Source organism: Balaenoptera musculus, chromosome X, assembly GCF_009873245.2.
Source record: "Balaenoptera musculus isolate JJ_BM4_2016_0621 chromosome X, mBalMus1.pri.v3, whole genome shotgun sequence".
NCBI classification, from domain to species: domain Eukaryota; kingdom Metazoa; phylum Chordata; class Mammalia; order Artiodactyla; family Balaenopteridae; genus Balaenoptera; species Balaenoptera musculus.
In genome coordinates this window covers 17,701,737-17,720,314 of record NC_045806.1, presented here as the reverse complement: position 1 = coordinate 17,720,314, position 18,578 = coordinate 17,701,737, and the positions used below count along the sequence as shown (strand labels likewise).

General features: G+C 34.2%; 1 protein-coding gene across 4 annotated transcripts in view; it reads right to left on the bottom strand.

Annotated features, from left to right (window-relative positions):
- The window catches only part of CNKSR2 (connector enhancer of kinase suppressor of Ras 2), a 259,346-nt gene that overhangs the window by 149,305 nt on the left and 91,463 nt on the right, over positions 1–18,578 (bottom strand). For all 4 annotated transcript variants that reach the window (XM_036840306.1, XM_036840307.1, XM_036840308.1 and 1 more), the window contains exon 5: positions 12,569–12,610. In XM_036840306.1, coding sequence (XP_036696201.1) covers positions 12,569–12,610 — 42 coding nt within the window. The remainder of the gene's footprint in view (positions 1–12,568; positions 12,611–18,578) is intronic.

Genomic DNA, 18,578 nt, shown 5'->3' with positions numbered 1-18,578 from the left:
AAAGAAACTCCATTAGAACCTTGCTGCCTGTTTTAGAGACAATGTACTAGAACTTTTATACTGTAGCAATTTGGCACTTGGCTAAATAAGCCAATTAGAAGGGGTATAAAATGGCCTGGCTTTAAATGCTAATTCTATACTCATTACTGTATCATACATCAAGCCACTGCAGGAAACCACATTAAGGGTACTACAGCAAAGTTCCAGGGAAGTTATTTATTTTTATTTATTTATTTACTTATTTATTGAACTTGAAGTAGGGTTTAGAACTTCCTTTTCTTTTTTTATACAATTTTTAAGGGTTACTTTCCACTTACAGTTATTACAGAACGTTGGCTATATTCCCCCTGTTGTACAATACATCCTTGAGCCTATCTTACACCCAATAGTTTGTACCTCCCACTCCCCTACCCCTATACTGCCCCTCCCTCCTCCACTGGTAACCACTACTTTGTTCCATATTATCTGTGAGTCGGCTTCTTTTTTGTTATATTCACTAGTGCGAATGAAAAATGTTGCCTGCCATATCAGCATAAAAAGGATGCTGAGGCCACCAAGCCAACAGCCACTACTGCTGCCCCCCAGCATTGAGCCCTGAGGGAACTCAGAATGGAGACAAATGGGCTGCCCACTACCAAGCCCTCAGCCACTGCAGCCATCCTCAAAGGTGCACCCTGAGGTGACTCGGGATGGGAAAGAACAAGATACTGGCCTTAGGTAGCTAAGGTGCATATCAAAGGAATGATTACAATGAGCCCAGGCTCTTGCATCTTCCCGTACGTAGAAAAGTACTAAATTCATTAACTTGAGATGTCTGGTTTTCTTTAATTAACATGATATTTTGATGTTCCCACTACCTGGTCTTTGTTGCAAAAACCCATGCATATACTGGCCCCTCCCTTACCTCTTCGGGGCAGTCCCTCAGAGCTATCTGAGAGGCTGCCTCTAGGGCTTGAGTCCTCAGAAAGTCCACCAAATAAAACACAATTCTCAGCTTTTAGATTGTGCATTTTTTTCAGCTGACACTAGTTTGTTGTATTCTTTAGATTTCACATATAAGTGACATCGTACAGTATTTGTCTTTCTCTGTCCAACTTATTTCATTTAGCACAATGCCTTCCACATCCTTGTAAAAAGTGAATTTTTTCCTTCAGTGAATTTGTGGTATTATGTTGTTTTAAAACACAGTATTATCTATTGCTACCTAATAGTCCAAAAAAAGAAACTAACTATAATATAGCAAGAAAAATGTATCCTTTATTATTAAAAGTTAACATTAACATTATAGAGCACCTACCATGTGTCCCGCACAACGCTAAATACTTCATTATTTCATGTATCCTTTTAACAACTTCCTGAAGTAGGTAGTATTATAGCCAGTTTAGCAGATGAGAAAGCAAGGCTAAATAAATAGACAAAGGTCATTGCCTTGGCAAAAAAAAAAAAACACAACTTGAATTCTTAATCATTATGCTTACCATCTCTTACTTCGATCCTTAAATCTCCATTTGTTTCTGATCAATTTCATTTTTGTATTGTTTAAAAGCTATGTCAGTATTAAATGGATGTTGTATTAACATGTTTAAACTACACAGTATAATGAAATATAAGGTGAGCCTGCAAGTGTTCTTGCAATTTAGAATGCAGTTTAGATAAGGACTAGTAGATCTGAGACTATGAAAGACACAGCTCTCTGGGAAAACTTGAAATTTTAACAGCAAAAGGACAACTCTTTCCTAGCAAGAAGATAACTGGTAACCACTTGTATAAAGGGGATTCTTCTGCTATTTTTGCAATATAAATACCAAAGGATTTTAAATTCTATTTATCTTTAGTTCTAAAAGCAGAAGGAAAATTTTAAATTTTAAATTAAAGCCTAGTAAATAATGTCTTTAGTAAAGTTAAAGGGAACATAAAATGGCAATGAGTATTATAACTGATCCTCTGGATTCTGTTTATACTACCCAAAATGGTGACAAAGGATTTGTGACTGAATAGCAGTTAACAGAGAGGGCTAGCTGTGACTTAAGAAACTTTTAAAACAGAAGAGTGTCATGGGCTGGATTTAATGGTATTGTCTTTTTTTTTCTCTCCAGTTGTTTACATTAATTTCAAATATGAATTAATATAATTATAGAGCATATTCTCAGGAAGAAATGGGACGTTTTCATACTCTGTTCTGTATACATACTATATTTTATATAGGTTTGCATATAGTGTATGGCTGGTTCACTCAAATCTAAAAGTTCTTAAGGGGAAAAAAGATCTGAACATAGCACGTTTAGTATAAAATAAACAGCGGTTTTTAAAAAGTCATAAAAGCAACATTTTAGTCATCGTGAAGATTCGAAAAACAGCAACCCTACATTAATATACTAACCGATTAGCAGATAGCATTATTTCATTATCTCTGAACAGCATTCTTTCATTATCACTGAATTTATCAGATACTTTTTAGATTAATATGTGAAGTTTTAGCTTTTGTATTTTAAAAAGGAAATGTAGAAAGCATTCTAAGTACAAACAATAGTGAAAAGCTAAGGAGTAGGTAAGAAGTCTTAAGTTAGCCTCTTAGCCTCAGAGGACACTCAGCCAGACATGACTGAGCTACTTAAAGTATTTTTATTTATGTTTTTCTAAATAAGTGGAATACTGGCTATTCTTCTGAGTATATTGGAGGAAATGAATGGAAATATCTTTAGATTTAAAAATCAGACATTCATTTGACGTAGGAAAGAACCTCAGGTTCATAAGCTTAACAAAAGGTTTTACAAAAGGAAATTTCTACTTTCAGATATACACATACATAAAAGGGACAAGAGTATAAAACCAAGATAAATTGAGGAAATAATAAACAGATGAATATGCATTTTAAGATGGCAAGAATGATGTGAAAGCTACAATTTAAGTATAGCTTAAATAATCCAGGTTTCTTATCAGTAACATGGAAAACAGTAACAAAAGTTTAATTTTGATAAATAGTGTATACATATTAAAATAGTTATTGATATAAATAATAGTTCAATTAAAATAGTCTAGAGGACAGAGCATATTTTTATTTTATTGTTTGGTTTATATATTAGTATAATTCAGTATTATAAATCATGCGACTCTGTGCCAACTGAGCATGATATTTGCATCATATTTGGTGAACAAGAGAGGCTTTGTTTTTATAAAATAGTGCAAATTTATTCCATATTAAACAGTGAGAACTCTAAATTATATAAGCCTCATTCAGAAATACAGTATTTGTAGTACTTGCCAGATCTCTGTTGAGCTAGCAATTTTGCATTTCTAATTATAATGGTACCCTAAACCTACTGTATAGCACAGGGAGCTCCACTCAATGTTCTATTATAACCTAAATGGGAAAAAGAATAGATAAATGTATAACTGAATCACTTTGCTGTACATCTGAAACTAACACAACATTGTAAATCAACCATACTGTAACATAAAATAAAAATTTAAAAAAAAGACACAAGAGTGAACAATCACAGGTAAATTTGAAAGAGTAAAATTCATAAAGAGAATTTAAATTGATATTAAAAAGTATTAATCTACATACATATTCCCCAACACAGGAAGAATTTATTGCTCATATGAGTAAAGAGAATTGAATAGAAACAATTTTTTAAACTTAAAAAACTAATACAACAGAATAAAATTTCAACTTTAAACCCATGTAAAAATTATATTTGTATACAGCAAAGATTAAAGAGTTTCCAACAGCTTCAGAAAGCAACTGTATTTGCAAATAAATAATAAAGGTCACATGAACTTTGTTCCAACAAGGCCTGGAAAACTCTGCAATCCCTTTAGGTTTCAAACACTGATGGTGGGGAAAAAAACATAACAAAACAATTAGCAAAATGGAAAGAAATCACCACCACCACTGCTTCATTAAGCCATTCATTCATTCAACAATCACTGAGTATCTGCTCCATGATTCAAATGCCACTGCTATGCTCAAGGATTTCTCAACCTGGGACAGTGTTTCCGGTGATGTATTTGGCTTTGTCCTTAACATCACTGACATTAACCATGCTGTCCTTGTGTTCCTGATCACAGAAAAGAAGCAATAACACTTTAAAATAATAGTCATCTAAGAATGATGAAGTCAGTACCAAACAGTGAGAGAACATCAGTCCCAAATGTGCACCTACATTGATGAGCAAGAAGTGGACCCATGACACTTCCAACTTACAACTACTTTCCTGAGACATCCTGGTCTGAATTAAAGCTGGGACAAGAGCCTCCATTGCTCCTCTGATTTCTGATAGGGAAACAGTCAGCTGGAAACCAGAACTGGATCTGGGAAAGTCTCCACCCTATTTGCCTGCTCTCTCAGGGGCAGGAAGCAGAGCCAGGCAGGCTTGCAGGGAGTCCCCAGACAGATGAGAGGAGTACTCACTCGTGGGCACACTACTTTCCAGGCTCAAGATTAACAAGGGTCTGGACATATTAGTGGCTCGAATAAGATGTAGGTTATTAGGAAGATAATTTCATTTTACTTTAGATTCAAACAGCAAGAGTGAAGCTGTTCATTATGATTGGATGAGCTTCTGGAAAATCCAGGCACCATATATACAGCTTACGGGCAAATAGGGGAAAAACAGCAGAGACCTGGGAGCAATGTCTTTACATATAGTAGAGAAATTCAAAGTTGCCATATATGATTTTATGGAGAAAAGAGCTAATTGCATTGTACCAGCTATTAGTTTACTGGTTGTCAGCTCTAAATTCACCCTTCAGTGTCTGCTCTATGATGACAGGCAGGTCTCTTCAAATATTTCTACTTCACAGTAAGGGCAATGTTAAGTTTGTGCCAGTAGAGGGTGCTGGAGGGATACTGCAAGGAGAAGGAGGCTTCTCTTCCCTTTGGGCAGTGTTTTGCTTTTTCTTGCTTCTGCTACAACGTCCATCAGTGACACATGTGTGTGGGGACATCCGTGATGCCCAGACTATGCAGTCCCTCAGTGACCTCACAGCGTCAGCCTGGGCTCAGTGACCACCATCCTGTGGCCCTCTCAGCCTCATACCCACGGCAGCACCCCACTCTCTCTGTGAGCTCTCCTACCAGCATCACTTGCCTGTATCCTGGAAGGTTGTTTCCTGCTTGTCTGGACCAGCTCTGGTTTAGGCAACTCAGTGAAGCCGCAACCTGACTGTTCTAATGATTTCTGACCCTCAGTGTGGGGGAAGGTGTCCACCTCAAGCTGTTCTTCCTTGGGTACTCTCCCCCAGTCCTAGGGCATGCTTTTAGAGTCTCTTTACATCTATATCGGTACTCTTCTATCGCAGTTTAGTTTAGATTAAACTTCCCTTGTTTAAGTTACCATGTGATATCCATCTCCAGACTGATTCAATTACCTTTTTGAAGAAATCTTTACATTTACAGTGACAATAACTATAGTTTTAAAAAATCCATAGTGTCTTTGATCACATAAAGAATGGTCTTAGATTAAGATAGTCCTTCAGTCTCTCTCTTTTATGTGGTCATACTGTTTTCTACTGATCTTGTGAGTTAGTCACCAAAGATTTATGGCATTTAGACCTTTGAAATCACAGACACTCCAATCCCCCAGCGTAATCAGAAAGGCTAATTTAGTCTGTTCACAGCTAGTAAGTGCCAGAATGGGGTCAGGACACAAAATCTTTTTAACTCTCAAATTGCTGCTCTTTCTATTACATTACTCAGCCTCACTTGACTCAACAACTAAAATGAATACTCTTTGAGAGCGAGGATTGTACACTCAGAGTCAATCTGAATATGAAAGCATTTTACAATGCAAAATGTTTTCAGCAAATGTGATATTAGCAAAAACATCCATAATATACCAACTTACATACTGCCTATCCAAATCATAAAGACACAGTGAAAACAGATTATTTTGATTTTTTTATGTGTGGTTACATTCCCATTAGTATATACACATTTTTTTTTTTGTCCCATAAAAGACAAACATCTTCTAACTCCATCATATTCTATCTGGATGCCTTCATTCCTGTACAAGACAACAGTTGTGGAGAACTTAATTTACAGTTAAAAAATTTATAAAGCGATAAAGCACCAAACTGCCAAAACCTGAAGATAATCTAATACGACACTCACGAAATCAATGCCTATTTCAGTAATAGAGTTAGCGTGCTTCTTTAGATTGACCACAAAGACAGTGAAGGGGGCCAAAATAGAAGGGTCACATTAACTTTCAAAATAAAGAAGCATCCTAATGCTTTCTATCTACAAAACTCAGTATTAGAATTCATGTTTTAATGAGACTGACCATAATTTGTATGTTCAAATGCTACAGTTACAACCAAAATGTCAACCATACAAAAACATTCAGTTTGCAATGGCCCAAGATCACAGCTTTAAGAGAAGAGTCTATAATTGGCAAAGCTGCCATTTCAGCTTCAGGGACCAATATAAGATTATTTTTATAAAGTAATTAGACCACCACTGTTTTCAAGAAATCTCTAAAGATAAAATATTAATATGATGACTTTTATTTTATTATGGGGCATGCTGCTGCCCTAGTACTTACATCTGCAAGGTTTTGGGAGATTAGAAGAGGGAAACTATGCTTACATAAATGATATGATATAGATGGTGGGGCAAAGTCTAAAATGACCTTTTAATTTTCTCCTCCAGGCTCTTCTCTTAACCTAACTGTTGGTTCTATGCGGTTTTAGCCATTTCTAGTCTAGATAGCAGAGAAGGAACAATAATCTCAGCCCAAATGGAGCTTAGGAGTAAAGAACGCATACACTTATAGGAAGGAAAAAAGTACATACAAAATTTTCATGAAATAAAACAAATAGTTAACAAGCCAAAATAAGCCTAATTCATGATCAAACCTAAATAAGTAATGAAAAAAAATAGCTTGGAGAGAAAAGAGAGGAGAGAGAAGAGAGAGCATTCATGAAAATACCCTGTAAACTGTAAAGTACTATACAACGAAAAGATAGTGTTAACACTAAAATAATAAAATAGGCATTTACTTCATTTGTTCCTCTCATTATCTTTATAAAAACGATGAGGGTAAAATGCTAGCACAAAGCAAGTGCCATATACAAGATCACACTGTTGGTTAATGTAAAAGGTGTATTTGAGTTCAGTACAATCTGATTTAAACAATGTGACTTTAATGATCAATGCCTGGCCTGGGATTTCCATGAGCTTATCAAAGCTGACAAGTGTTCGCGGTTCACCAGCGAGAGCAGCAGAGCTGTGACAAGCAGAATAAGTCTGCTAAAGCACAAGGTCTGAAATGGCTTCTCAGGAATGCTTCTCTCTCCAGATTCAAAGATTGTAATGAAAGGTGGGAGTAAGGAGAAAGTAGGGTACAGAACTGAAGAGAACTCCAGATTCCCTGCATCTGATTTCCTGTATAAAACAAGGATTTGTGCAGAGCAAAAACAGATGGGCTCCAGCATGCCAGGGAACGCGTAATCAGCGACAAAGCCTAACTGAGAAGGAAATATCAAATCAAGAGAGGTGAAATATATTCCTCTTTATCATCAGGTGACAAGCACTCAGATATATAGTACATTGATATCTGCATTTCCTTTCATCCTTTACGGTCACACTCTGCCATCTGTTCCATTATATTTAACGGCAAGTTCCAACGAAACCCAAGCTGTCCAGTCTCCTTTTATTCATTCTCACATTTCATATTAATAGACATCTCTGTCTACCACTGAAACCAACCAACCGTCTTTTCTACCCAGCTTTTTGGTCCTCAGAGTCTACTACTTTCTCATAAACAACTCTCTCCAATTTTAAAGATAAAAAAGCTGAACAGGAAATGTAACCTATGGATTGTCCAAGCTTCTTTTGACTATTTCACTATGTAGAGAATAAAACTACCCATTCAAGGCCATCAGGATTATAAACATAATAAATATTTACTTTTATAAAGAAAAATTATAAAAGTAACATAAACTAACTGAAGAAACTTGGGAGGACACTTGAAATGAACAAACAAAAAAAATCAGCTATCATCTTACCAAATAAACACAGTAAATATTAATATAGAATATTTTCTTTTTCAATTTTCAATGGTGATTTATTCTGTGTTTATAATGCTTTGAATCTGGTTTTTACTTATCATTTAGAATGTTTCCATTAATATTGTCACAAAATATTTTTGGTATATTCATAAATTTATTTATGGATAATTTATTCATAAATCATATATTCACAAATACAACTTCAAATAGTATGAATATTTAATCCTGTGAATGCACCATAGTTTACTGAAGCATTAACCTATTATTGCCTATTTTTCATTATTACATATAATTCTGCTATAAACTCTTTCTACAGAAAACGTTATTGCGTTTTAGAATTTATTTTTAGACTAGATTCCCAAGATAGTATAGGAATATGGACTCTGGGGCCAGACCAACTGTGTCACTTGGCAAAAGTCATCTAACCTCTTTATGCTTCCATTTCCTCATCTGTAAAATGGAGATGATAGTAATAATACCTACCTCATAAGGTTATTATGAGGACCAAATGAGTTAGTTTATACCGAGCATTTAAAATAGTGCCTAAGGCATATGTTAAACACTACATAAATGTTAGTACAGTATTAATGTTTTTGAGCCTTGAAATTGACTAAAACTTAAAAAGGTTTTATGAACATACATGCCTAGCAAGACGGTGTGTCCATTCTAATTTCATCAGATTCTCACCAGCATTTGGATATTTTTAGTGTGTGGTAGTGTGTGTATGTGTGTGTGTATTTGTGTTTATGAATCGATAGGTGAAAATTTGTATTTCATTAGTTTTACAGGAAATCCTTGTTTTCTGAGGATAACTGCCACTGGAAAGTAATGGTAGTCTTCGTGGTTTAATTTAGAAATACAGAGCTTGTCTCTTTAAAAAATAAATAAATTCAATGATATTTGCATTATATTTTTGATTTATCATTAAAAACCCTCATTTAAAAAATAGTAGTTAGAACTCATATACTTTTTTATTCCTCTCCATCTATTATAGACTCAAAGTTTGTATCCCCCCCCCAAATTCATATGCTGAAACCTAATCCCCAGTGTGATGGTATCTGGAAGTGGAGCCTTTGAGAGGTAATTGGGTCATGAGTTTGGAGCCTTCTTGAATGGGATTAGAGTCATCATAAAAGAAACCCCACAGAGCTCCCCTTGCCTCTTCCACCATGTGAAGACCCTCTATGAATCAGGGAACAGGCCCTCACTAGACACCAAATCTACTGGTGCCCTGATCTTGGACTGCCTAGCCTCCAGAAGAGTGAAAAATGTTTGTTGTTTAAGCCACCCAGTCTATTGTATTTTTGTTAAAGCAGCAGGAATGAACTAAGACACCATCTCATCTGGTTTTGTTGTTCACCTTCAGGCCTTTGCTACCACAACCTTCCTATCCTGGAATTCAACTTTTGTTTCATTTATTTGGTAAACATATTCAAGTATACTTTTCAAAATGGTCCTTTAGTGATCTTGCTGATCTAAAAAATATCTTTTTATTACTTTCACTTATGAATGATAATTTAGTTAGATATAAACAGTTTTGCTTCAAAGGCTTATGGATTTTGTTCCATTGTCTTCTGGCAGTTAGGGTTTCAGAGTAAATATGTGAATACACTCTAAAATTTGTTTCTTTGAAGTCAAAACCTCACATCTCTCTCTTGCCACTGGTTGAATGAATGTAAAGTTGCTTCTTGCCATAGAAATTGTAAAATGTTACAGAAAATATCTTGAAATTGTTCTTTTTTTAAATTGAAGTATAGTTGATTTACAATGATGTGTTAGTTTCAGGTGTACAGCAAAGTGATTCAGCTATACACACATTTATATCTATTTTTTTTCAGATTCTTTTCCCTTATAGGTTATTACAAAATATTGAGTATAGTTCCCTGTGCTATACAGGAGGTCCTTGTTGGTTATCTATTTTATATACAGTAGTGTGTATATGTTAATCCCAAACTCCTAATTTATCCTTCCCCCCACCTTTCCCCTTTGGTAACCATAAGTTTGTTTTCTATGTCTGTGGTTCTATTTATGTTTTGTATATAAGTTCATTTGTGTTGAAACTGTTATCTTTCCAACACATTTTCTGACTTTGTTGAGTAATCCAAATTTCCCTACTTCTATTTCTAAATTATTCTATTATATCTTTGTTTCCTATTACTTTCTTTCTTAGAAACTAACAATTAATTGAAGGTGGGTTAACCATAATCTATACTCTATAGCTATTATCTTCTCTCATTTTTTGTCTTTTCATTAATTAACTAAATATCTGAGCATCATTAAAGTTTATCTTGTGTCTCACTGTTTCAATTTTCTTCAATATCCAGTCTGCTTTTTGCTGCTTTCAGCATGGTTTAATTTCTTTTTCCATGTTCTGAGTTTTAGAGACTGTTTTCTTAGTCCATATTATGCTCAGTTTATAGTGGCCTTACCTTCTTTATAGTATGGTATTCTATTTTTAATAAAACAATGTTCTTTTAGTTCTCATTGAGAACATTAAATAGATGTTCTTAATAAACTTACTTCATGGGGAAAGATTTTCTTCTAATATATGAGAGAATACTTCCTCTTCTCTTTCCCATTCTTTTTCTTTACTCAACTTTAAATAGAGATCTATGTCAGGAAAAGACACACCTCACAACTTTCCTGAGCTACCTCAGTTTGCCCAGGTATTGAAGAACACTCTGATGCTTGTATTGCCTCTGGAATTCCTAGGATAGAGCAGGTTTTCATAAGTGATAAGTTCTCCTTCCTCTTGACAAATGCCTCCCTTACCCTCCAGACAAAATAAAGATATTGGGTCTGGTCTGAGGCGGTTTATGTTCTAGTGCATATCTCAAGCTACTGTAATCTCTACTAGGTTATATGAGTACACATACTCACGTTACATATTAAGAACAAAGTCTCTTACAAATATTGAATCATTATGTTGTATACCTGGAACTAACATAATTTTATCTCAGTAATTTTTTTTTAATTGTTAAAATTTACCTTAAAAAAAGGGCAAAAGCTCAAAAAATGTTAAATCACTTGACTAAGGTCACTGAGATAGAAAGTGATAGAAGTAGGATTCAGACACAGATTTTTAGACTCCAAGTGATTTCTTCTATATTACAGGAAACCTAGAAAGAGACTTTTCTGAAAATTTTGTTTTAAAGAAAGTATTCCATTGTAAAGTTAACTATGCTTCAAAAATAAATAGATAAATAAATAAAAATAAAGTATCCCAGTATTACATGCCAAGTGGAATACTATACTATTTTATTATTTTTAAAAAATAATTCTTACTGTGAGAAAAGTAATATACAAGTATACAACCTTCTAGTGAAGGCTGGGCCATCCTTGCATAAAAAGGCCAGGAAGGGCAGTGGAATAATAATATGAAAATACAAGTGCTTTCTGAGCTGAATTGATTGGTTAATGCCATCCACTGTCTCAATCATTATCAGACAAGATCTTTAAATTCTCACTAGCTGAAACGCAAAATTGCCGAAGTAAATATATTGCATTCATTTCTAAACCTCTTCAATGTTATTTATGTTGTCACTCATCTCTAATAGAGGTGAAGTTATTAGGGCAGATGAGCATCAACCACGAAACGGATTAACAAAGAAAAGCAGCAGCAAGGGCTTCCCTGGTGGCGCAGTGGTTAAGAATCTGCCTGCCAATGCAGGGGACACAGGTTCGAGCCCTGGTCCGGGAACATCCCACATGCTGTGGAGCAACTAAGCCTGTGCGCCACTACTGAGCCTGTGCTCTAGGGCCTGCGAGCCGCAACTACTGAGCCCGCATGCCACAACTACTGAAGCCCATGCACCTAGAGCCTGTGCTCCTCAACAAGAGAAGCCACCGCAATGAGAAGCCCGTGCGCCTCAACGAAGAGTAGCCTCTGCTCGTCACAACTAGAGAAAGCCCGTGCGCAGCAGTGAAGACCCAATGCAGCCAAAAGTAAGTAAATACAATAAATAAATGTATTTAAAAAAAAAGAAAAGCAGCAAACTTCATTAAGAAGAAAGAAGATGCCTTTCTACAAAGTATAATGTACTCATACTCAGTATTTCTAGTAGTAAAATAAAATACGTGCAAAGTCATGAATTGATTCAATAAATATGGCCAAGCTAAAATTTAGAAGGTTGGTGAACACAGAATCAGAGTAAAGGCAGTTTGATTATTTTATGAAGTACTTCATCCAAATGACAACAGAGGTAAATTATCTCTGTTATACAACCAAATACTTTTCTCTGATCTCTTTTTGTCACAGGTCAAGAGTGAAAAATTCTTATTTCAAATTTCCTTTTCTCTAGATTCTTTATTTTATTGCATTTTAACCTTGCTACATACTACAATCTTAAAGTACTGTGTCACATTTTTCTATTAAGTTACAATAGAATGGTTATAACTAATATAACCTGTTATGTTTTGATTTTTTTGTACTTTTCCTATAAAATATACAGGGCTCACTTTTTTATAGGCTGTAGCTTTTTACTTAATAGCTAGTTAAACAAAGGAATACATATTTTGTAATGAAGGTGAAAATAAATCCAAGTATACTTACCACATGAAGAATTTTATTCTCTGTTTCATATACAGTACAATCCTAAAAAAAAGAAACATATACATTAATTTTAAAAAATCAAGCATTCCTTTTAACTAATATATTCACATTGGTTAGCTCTGATGGTCAGTTACAGGGATATTTTAATTTTTGCTTAACTGTGTTTTCTAATTTTACTAATTTTAAACACACATAATAAAGGACAATATACATTGAATAGATATAAAAACAAATATTGGAAAAATTACTATAATCATTTACTGTCTAAACTTTTACACGTGATAAATGTATTTTGTTGAAATATTTCCAACATTTCAAATACTGATTTGTCTTTTTATCTGCAATTGCTAGACTTACAATAAGCAGTAATATAGCAAAATGATCTTTGCTTAGAAACTTCGTGTTTCTATGGTTCAGTTTACTCAAGGAATTTATAAAATGGGCATGATATTATAAGTAAACCAATAAGGATGTGTGAGAATCAAATGAGGAAATGAAATAAATGGCTTAGCACTATCTGGCATACAGTAAATGATAAATACATTTTAACTATGAATTATTGTTGCTCTGTATCATTTAAAAATTTTAAACTAATTAGTTTTATGTTAAAATATAAAGTTAACAAGTTATTATTTGGCTATCTAACTTTGAAAAAAGTATCCATATTCCACAATACTGCATATTTCGAGGAATGAGAATCCACGCCATTTTTTCCCCTGAATTTAATTTTGACAAAAAGGAATCTTACTCAACATAGCTTTTGGTAATGCCATTTCACCACAATACCTTGTCAGAAGAAGTACATATTCTTATTGGGCCAAAATTTTTAAAGTTAAATTTGGGCTAATTCATTTCACAAACTAATAGAAATACTTAAGGATTGGGCCTTGCCATTCTGTGCCAAAGGAGGAGTTTGTTACAAACACCATCATATCTGTGTCTATATACTCATATAAAGTCAACTCTTAATAATTAACTATGAGTTATGTGTACAGAGGAGCCAAGGTGTAGATAAAACATTTATATTTGGAAAGTGCATTTGTACTTACATCTGAATTTGGAAGAGTCCAATTTTACAGAATTAACTTCAAACACAATTACATTGGGAAGAGACGATTTGGGAAAAGCTGGGAAGTTGCCCAGTTTCCCCATGCTGCCTCTACAGCTAGCTTCAGCTGTAATGGATGCAAGTTTCATTAATTACCTACCTTCCTAGAATCGGAGGATATGATTAAATGTTCAAACTTCAAAGGGATTCTTCTCAAGGAAAAAAGTAAATATGATCTAAATGAATATTCTGCTAGTGATAGAATAATCACACAGAGTAACTATTTCAAGTCTCTTTAAAATATACTCTACTTGTACATCCCTAGTATGATATAAGAAAAAGAACTGTTAACCAAAATCTTATACTATTTTCAGTAACCATATTGTTGGTAGTAGTGTTGTTATTCCGTTACTGTTTTGTTGAAACTGTTGTGTGTGTTTTACAGGATGAAGCAATTGAACAATTATATGACAGTATCATTCTATCACTCTTGGTGACATTGGTAAGTAATTTTAGCATGGGAGAAAGCAGATACATATATAAGAAGTTAGGTAAAAACCTTAGAGTCTCTTGATGTATTATGTATGTATGTATGCTTCTCTTAGTTCTGTCCACTGAAAAAGCGTAGAAACAATGACCAATTTAGTAATAAATGAACTCCCCACAATTGGTGGTCTTCAAATACCATTTCCCAAGCCTTCTTGGAAAATGGCTAATACCAGATCTGGGATAGGAACTGTACAAGAGGAGCACGGATTATACTGTGACACAAGATAGAAAGAAGCTATTAAAGACTACGAGGATTGTGTCAGTAGGACTCAGAAGCCAACATGAAGACATTCTCACTGGCCAGAGATGGAGCAATTCGAGCATCTAAAAGGATAACTGTAATGGATGGAAACAGTAAATATTACTAAATATTAAGTATATTAATATGTTTGAAGCTAAATTTTAAATATACTAAATGTATCTAAATATATTTAGTAACAGTTTAATAATATTGAATATATTAAACCAATTGGATAATGTATAATAGATGTACTTCTCTTGATTCAGCAAATATTAATCATCTGTGTTAAGGATGTAAGGATGAATAAAACATGGCTTAGAGAAGTGCAGTTTAAGGAGATAGGCATTCACACAAATAAGTTAAAATATGTAGAATTCTACAGTCTTCATGCAGTTTTAAGTTTTAATAACTTTAGAAGTATAAATGCCATGAAGTTACACAAATCAACATATGAAAGGTCAATTATTTAAAATTTAAAAATATTAATATATTTCTTATTAAAATTCAACAAAACCACTGTGTTGGGCTATACATTGTGCAAGTCAAATTTCAAACTTTGTAAAAACTTTCATCAGCTGCTCCTCCTCAGTGACTAAAAGGATTACATTTGTGATCCTGGCCTTAGTATTATTCAAAGAATGAAGTACTGATGCATACTTGACAATTTTGAGATGACCCCACAAGATAAAGTCTAAGGGAGCTACATCAGGTGACTAAGGTGGCCGAGTATTTCCATGGGTCTAAAAAACTGTCACACACAAATATTAAAATTAAAAACTTACCATTTGAAATAAAACTAAATGATTGTAAAAGAAATTGAAATAATTAAAATTCAAATGATGTTTGTACCATATTTATATATGTGAAGTTATTAAAGCTTAAATATGCACTAAGACTTTTGGGACACCAATAATTACTATAATAAAGGCAGGATCATGGGGCTGGGGAAACAGAGGAGGAAACAACTTTAACTTTGCCTTAAAATAAAATCAGGAAAGGTGGCTTTTAATTGGGTCTTAGAAAAAGTACGTCTTTTAGGCAAAGAAAATAAAGGCATTACTGCAAAAGCAATGAAAGTACACCCAAACACAGTTAAGCTACTGCAGTGATTTTTCAGATTTTACTTCTGTATACATGTGAGAATCACTTAGGGAGTGGGTTAAAATGCTGATCCCCAGGTCCATCCCCAGAAATAGAGATTCAGTAGATCCGGAGTACGGGTCCTCAAGATGATTTTGATAAAGATAATATTTTGAGAAACACGTATTCTATTTTATAGGATATCATGTGATAGAAGAATACCAAACCAAATCAAACGAAAAATGATTAAATATATAGAATCCATAAAACAGTAAACTGATTTAAAAACAGTATCTGCTAGCTCACTCTAAACAGTTCTCAGCTTCTCAGAGCTTTGTGTTTTGGTTACACGTTCCCCCAATTTATTGATTGGTTTTTCTTTTTTCCTGCTAGTAAACTTATTTCTCTTTAAATAGCTTACTACTTTGAATGCTGCTTCTACTTGTCTGTATCTCTACCTTCTTTCAGCCAGAATGCCTCTTCATTATTGAAAACCAAAGGCTTTCACAAAGGTTGAGACACAGCATAATAAAAACAAAACAATAAAGCAGAACAACACAAAAAGCACATATTAACCTGCTGCTTTATATTAGGGAGAAGAACAGAAACTAAATTACTATGTTCTATTTAGTTAAGCTATAATTTCTTGGAGTTCATTTTATCATGCTAAATATTTAAACAGCCCTAGGTACTTTGAGGGAGTCATCTTATCAGTAAGTTATTTTATTTCCATCAAATTGTGATTTTAAAGTATTTGCTTCTGAAGTGTGGGTTTTGTTACCACTTAGGGCCAAATCTTTTCCCAAAAGGTCATACCCCCAAGTTTTAAAAATAAAATCGCACTGCATATAGAGAAATCTCCATTTTATGAACTTATTCATACTATGGAAAGGTACACTTCTGATGTTCTAGTTATTTTTAGGTTACGATTAAATTTAGATTTTGAAAATTGGATTTAGAGCTATGCCACTATATACTCCCAGGAATTTTCTTCAGTAGCTCATGCTGTCATTTACTGTACATGCAAAATAACACTTGCATTTCTTCTTTATCCTTTTTACATATAATGCTTATACAAACCATGTGATGTACATTTAAATACCCCAAATTCCTAATATGACAATATTCATAAAAAAGAGGAGTGTTTCTTCAATTTTGATCCCTTTTTTTCTTAGCAAAATAAGATCACCCACACAGGATCATAATCAGTTACCCTTTCTGTGAAACAATGATCCAGTTGCTATACTGAGCAGAATACATAAAAAAATTCCATCCTATATTTTACCATAAATGTTGAATACTTTGTCACCTGGGGATTAGGATGCTCAGTACAAGTAATATTTCTCATCAACCGTGTATTATAGATAGTCACAAGAACAGTACTTAGGTTATTAATATTGAATACATAAAGAGAGAGTGAAGAGAAATAGTGTATGTCTCTAATGTTATATACTATTCCATGGAACTTTATAACTATAAATGCTATAAATTTTCATCTGTATCTTTTTAGTACATATATTATAGTACACTTATACAAATAATATAAAAAATATTGCTTTGCTTACAAGTAATATTTAAATAATCCATCTATGCAATCCTTTGATAATGGTACTTGCATAATGAATATTTCACATATTCTATTATTAAGGTATCAAAATTTCTTCATATGCTGCTTCAGTGATTAATTCATGTAATAAGTTAGTGTTATACTCTTATTCATTCATTCATTCACTCAAGTCACAATACCATTCACCAAAAAGGTTTTTTTTTTTTTTTTTTTTTGGCATCTTCTAAATGCAATTCACTGTCAGGGACTATTGGGTGATCAAAGATAAATTAAACTTGGTCCTTGGCCATTATTTCATTATTTAGTAGAGAAGTAGGTGAAACTATTCAAATAATAATACAAGGTAAACAAGATAAATGCTAACAGAAGATCCCATAAAAAAGGAGATAAATCCTTACTTGTTAACTCTGGAATGACCTTCTGGAGGAGATGATATTTTAGCTGGCCTTAAATAGCTTTTAAATCTGGAAATTGGGGGTTCATGAGGAAAGATCATTCCAAATTATGTGAACACACTGAACAAAGGCACAATCAGGAGTAAGCAAACCAATTTGGCTAGACTGTAAGGTATGTGGGGTGAGTGCAGTGAGAAAGAAAGCTTAGAAAATAATGTCATATTGTGGAGAGCTACTAATGATAGGCTGGAGGAATTTTGTTGTTTTAAGGGGAATAAAAGCTTTATTTTTGTATAACAATCTATTTTGAAGACCCATTCTATTAGGGTAGCAAAGACTTAACTCAGTCGATTGAGAACTTCTTGTGACTTTCATTTGGGCGAGGTTGAAGTCAGGGTAGCTTACCTAGTGCCATGGTTGGTGTTAAAGAGCAATGTGAATGATAAGTGTGTGTGTGTATTTGTGTGTGTGTGTGTGTATATGCTGGGGGGATACAGGGGTGAGGTGGGGTGGGGTGGGAGTGGAGTTCAAACTCTCTGGTCTAGCTTAACAACTCAAATAGACATCTCTTGTTCCTTTTCTCATAGTTCCTTTCCTCTTGTTCCTTTCCTTTAGTTACAGGAGTAACTTTGGTGCCAGGTCGCAGATGGAAGAGACCTGGAAAGTTGTGTACCTTTCTAGACATACCAAGTAGACATTTCAACTCTAGGGAGGATGAAGAAGTATGCTCTTTACTCTGCTACAAGGGAGTGCTCACAGATGTGCGAGTATGGGAAGTATGTGATCAAACGTATGTTTTTACGAAAATGATGAGGAAGAAGGCATGGATTTGGAAGGGAGAAAAGCTGGAGGCAGGGAGGTCAGTCGCAATACTTTTTCAATAGAAAATGTGATATGTAATTAGGACTTGAACTGAGGTTATGATGGTGGAAGGGGAGATGAGAAGAGGTGGATGACATACATGTAGCCAGGAATGAGTGAATTGGGCGACTGATTCATTACATACAGAGAATAATGGGGAGAGGAAAGTTAAACATTACCCCAGGGCTAATGGATGAATAACACTGTAGAGATGATAGGAGGAGAGAATTTAGGGAGAATAAAATAATTCTATTTTGGGCATATAAAAT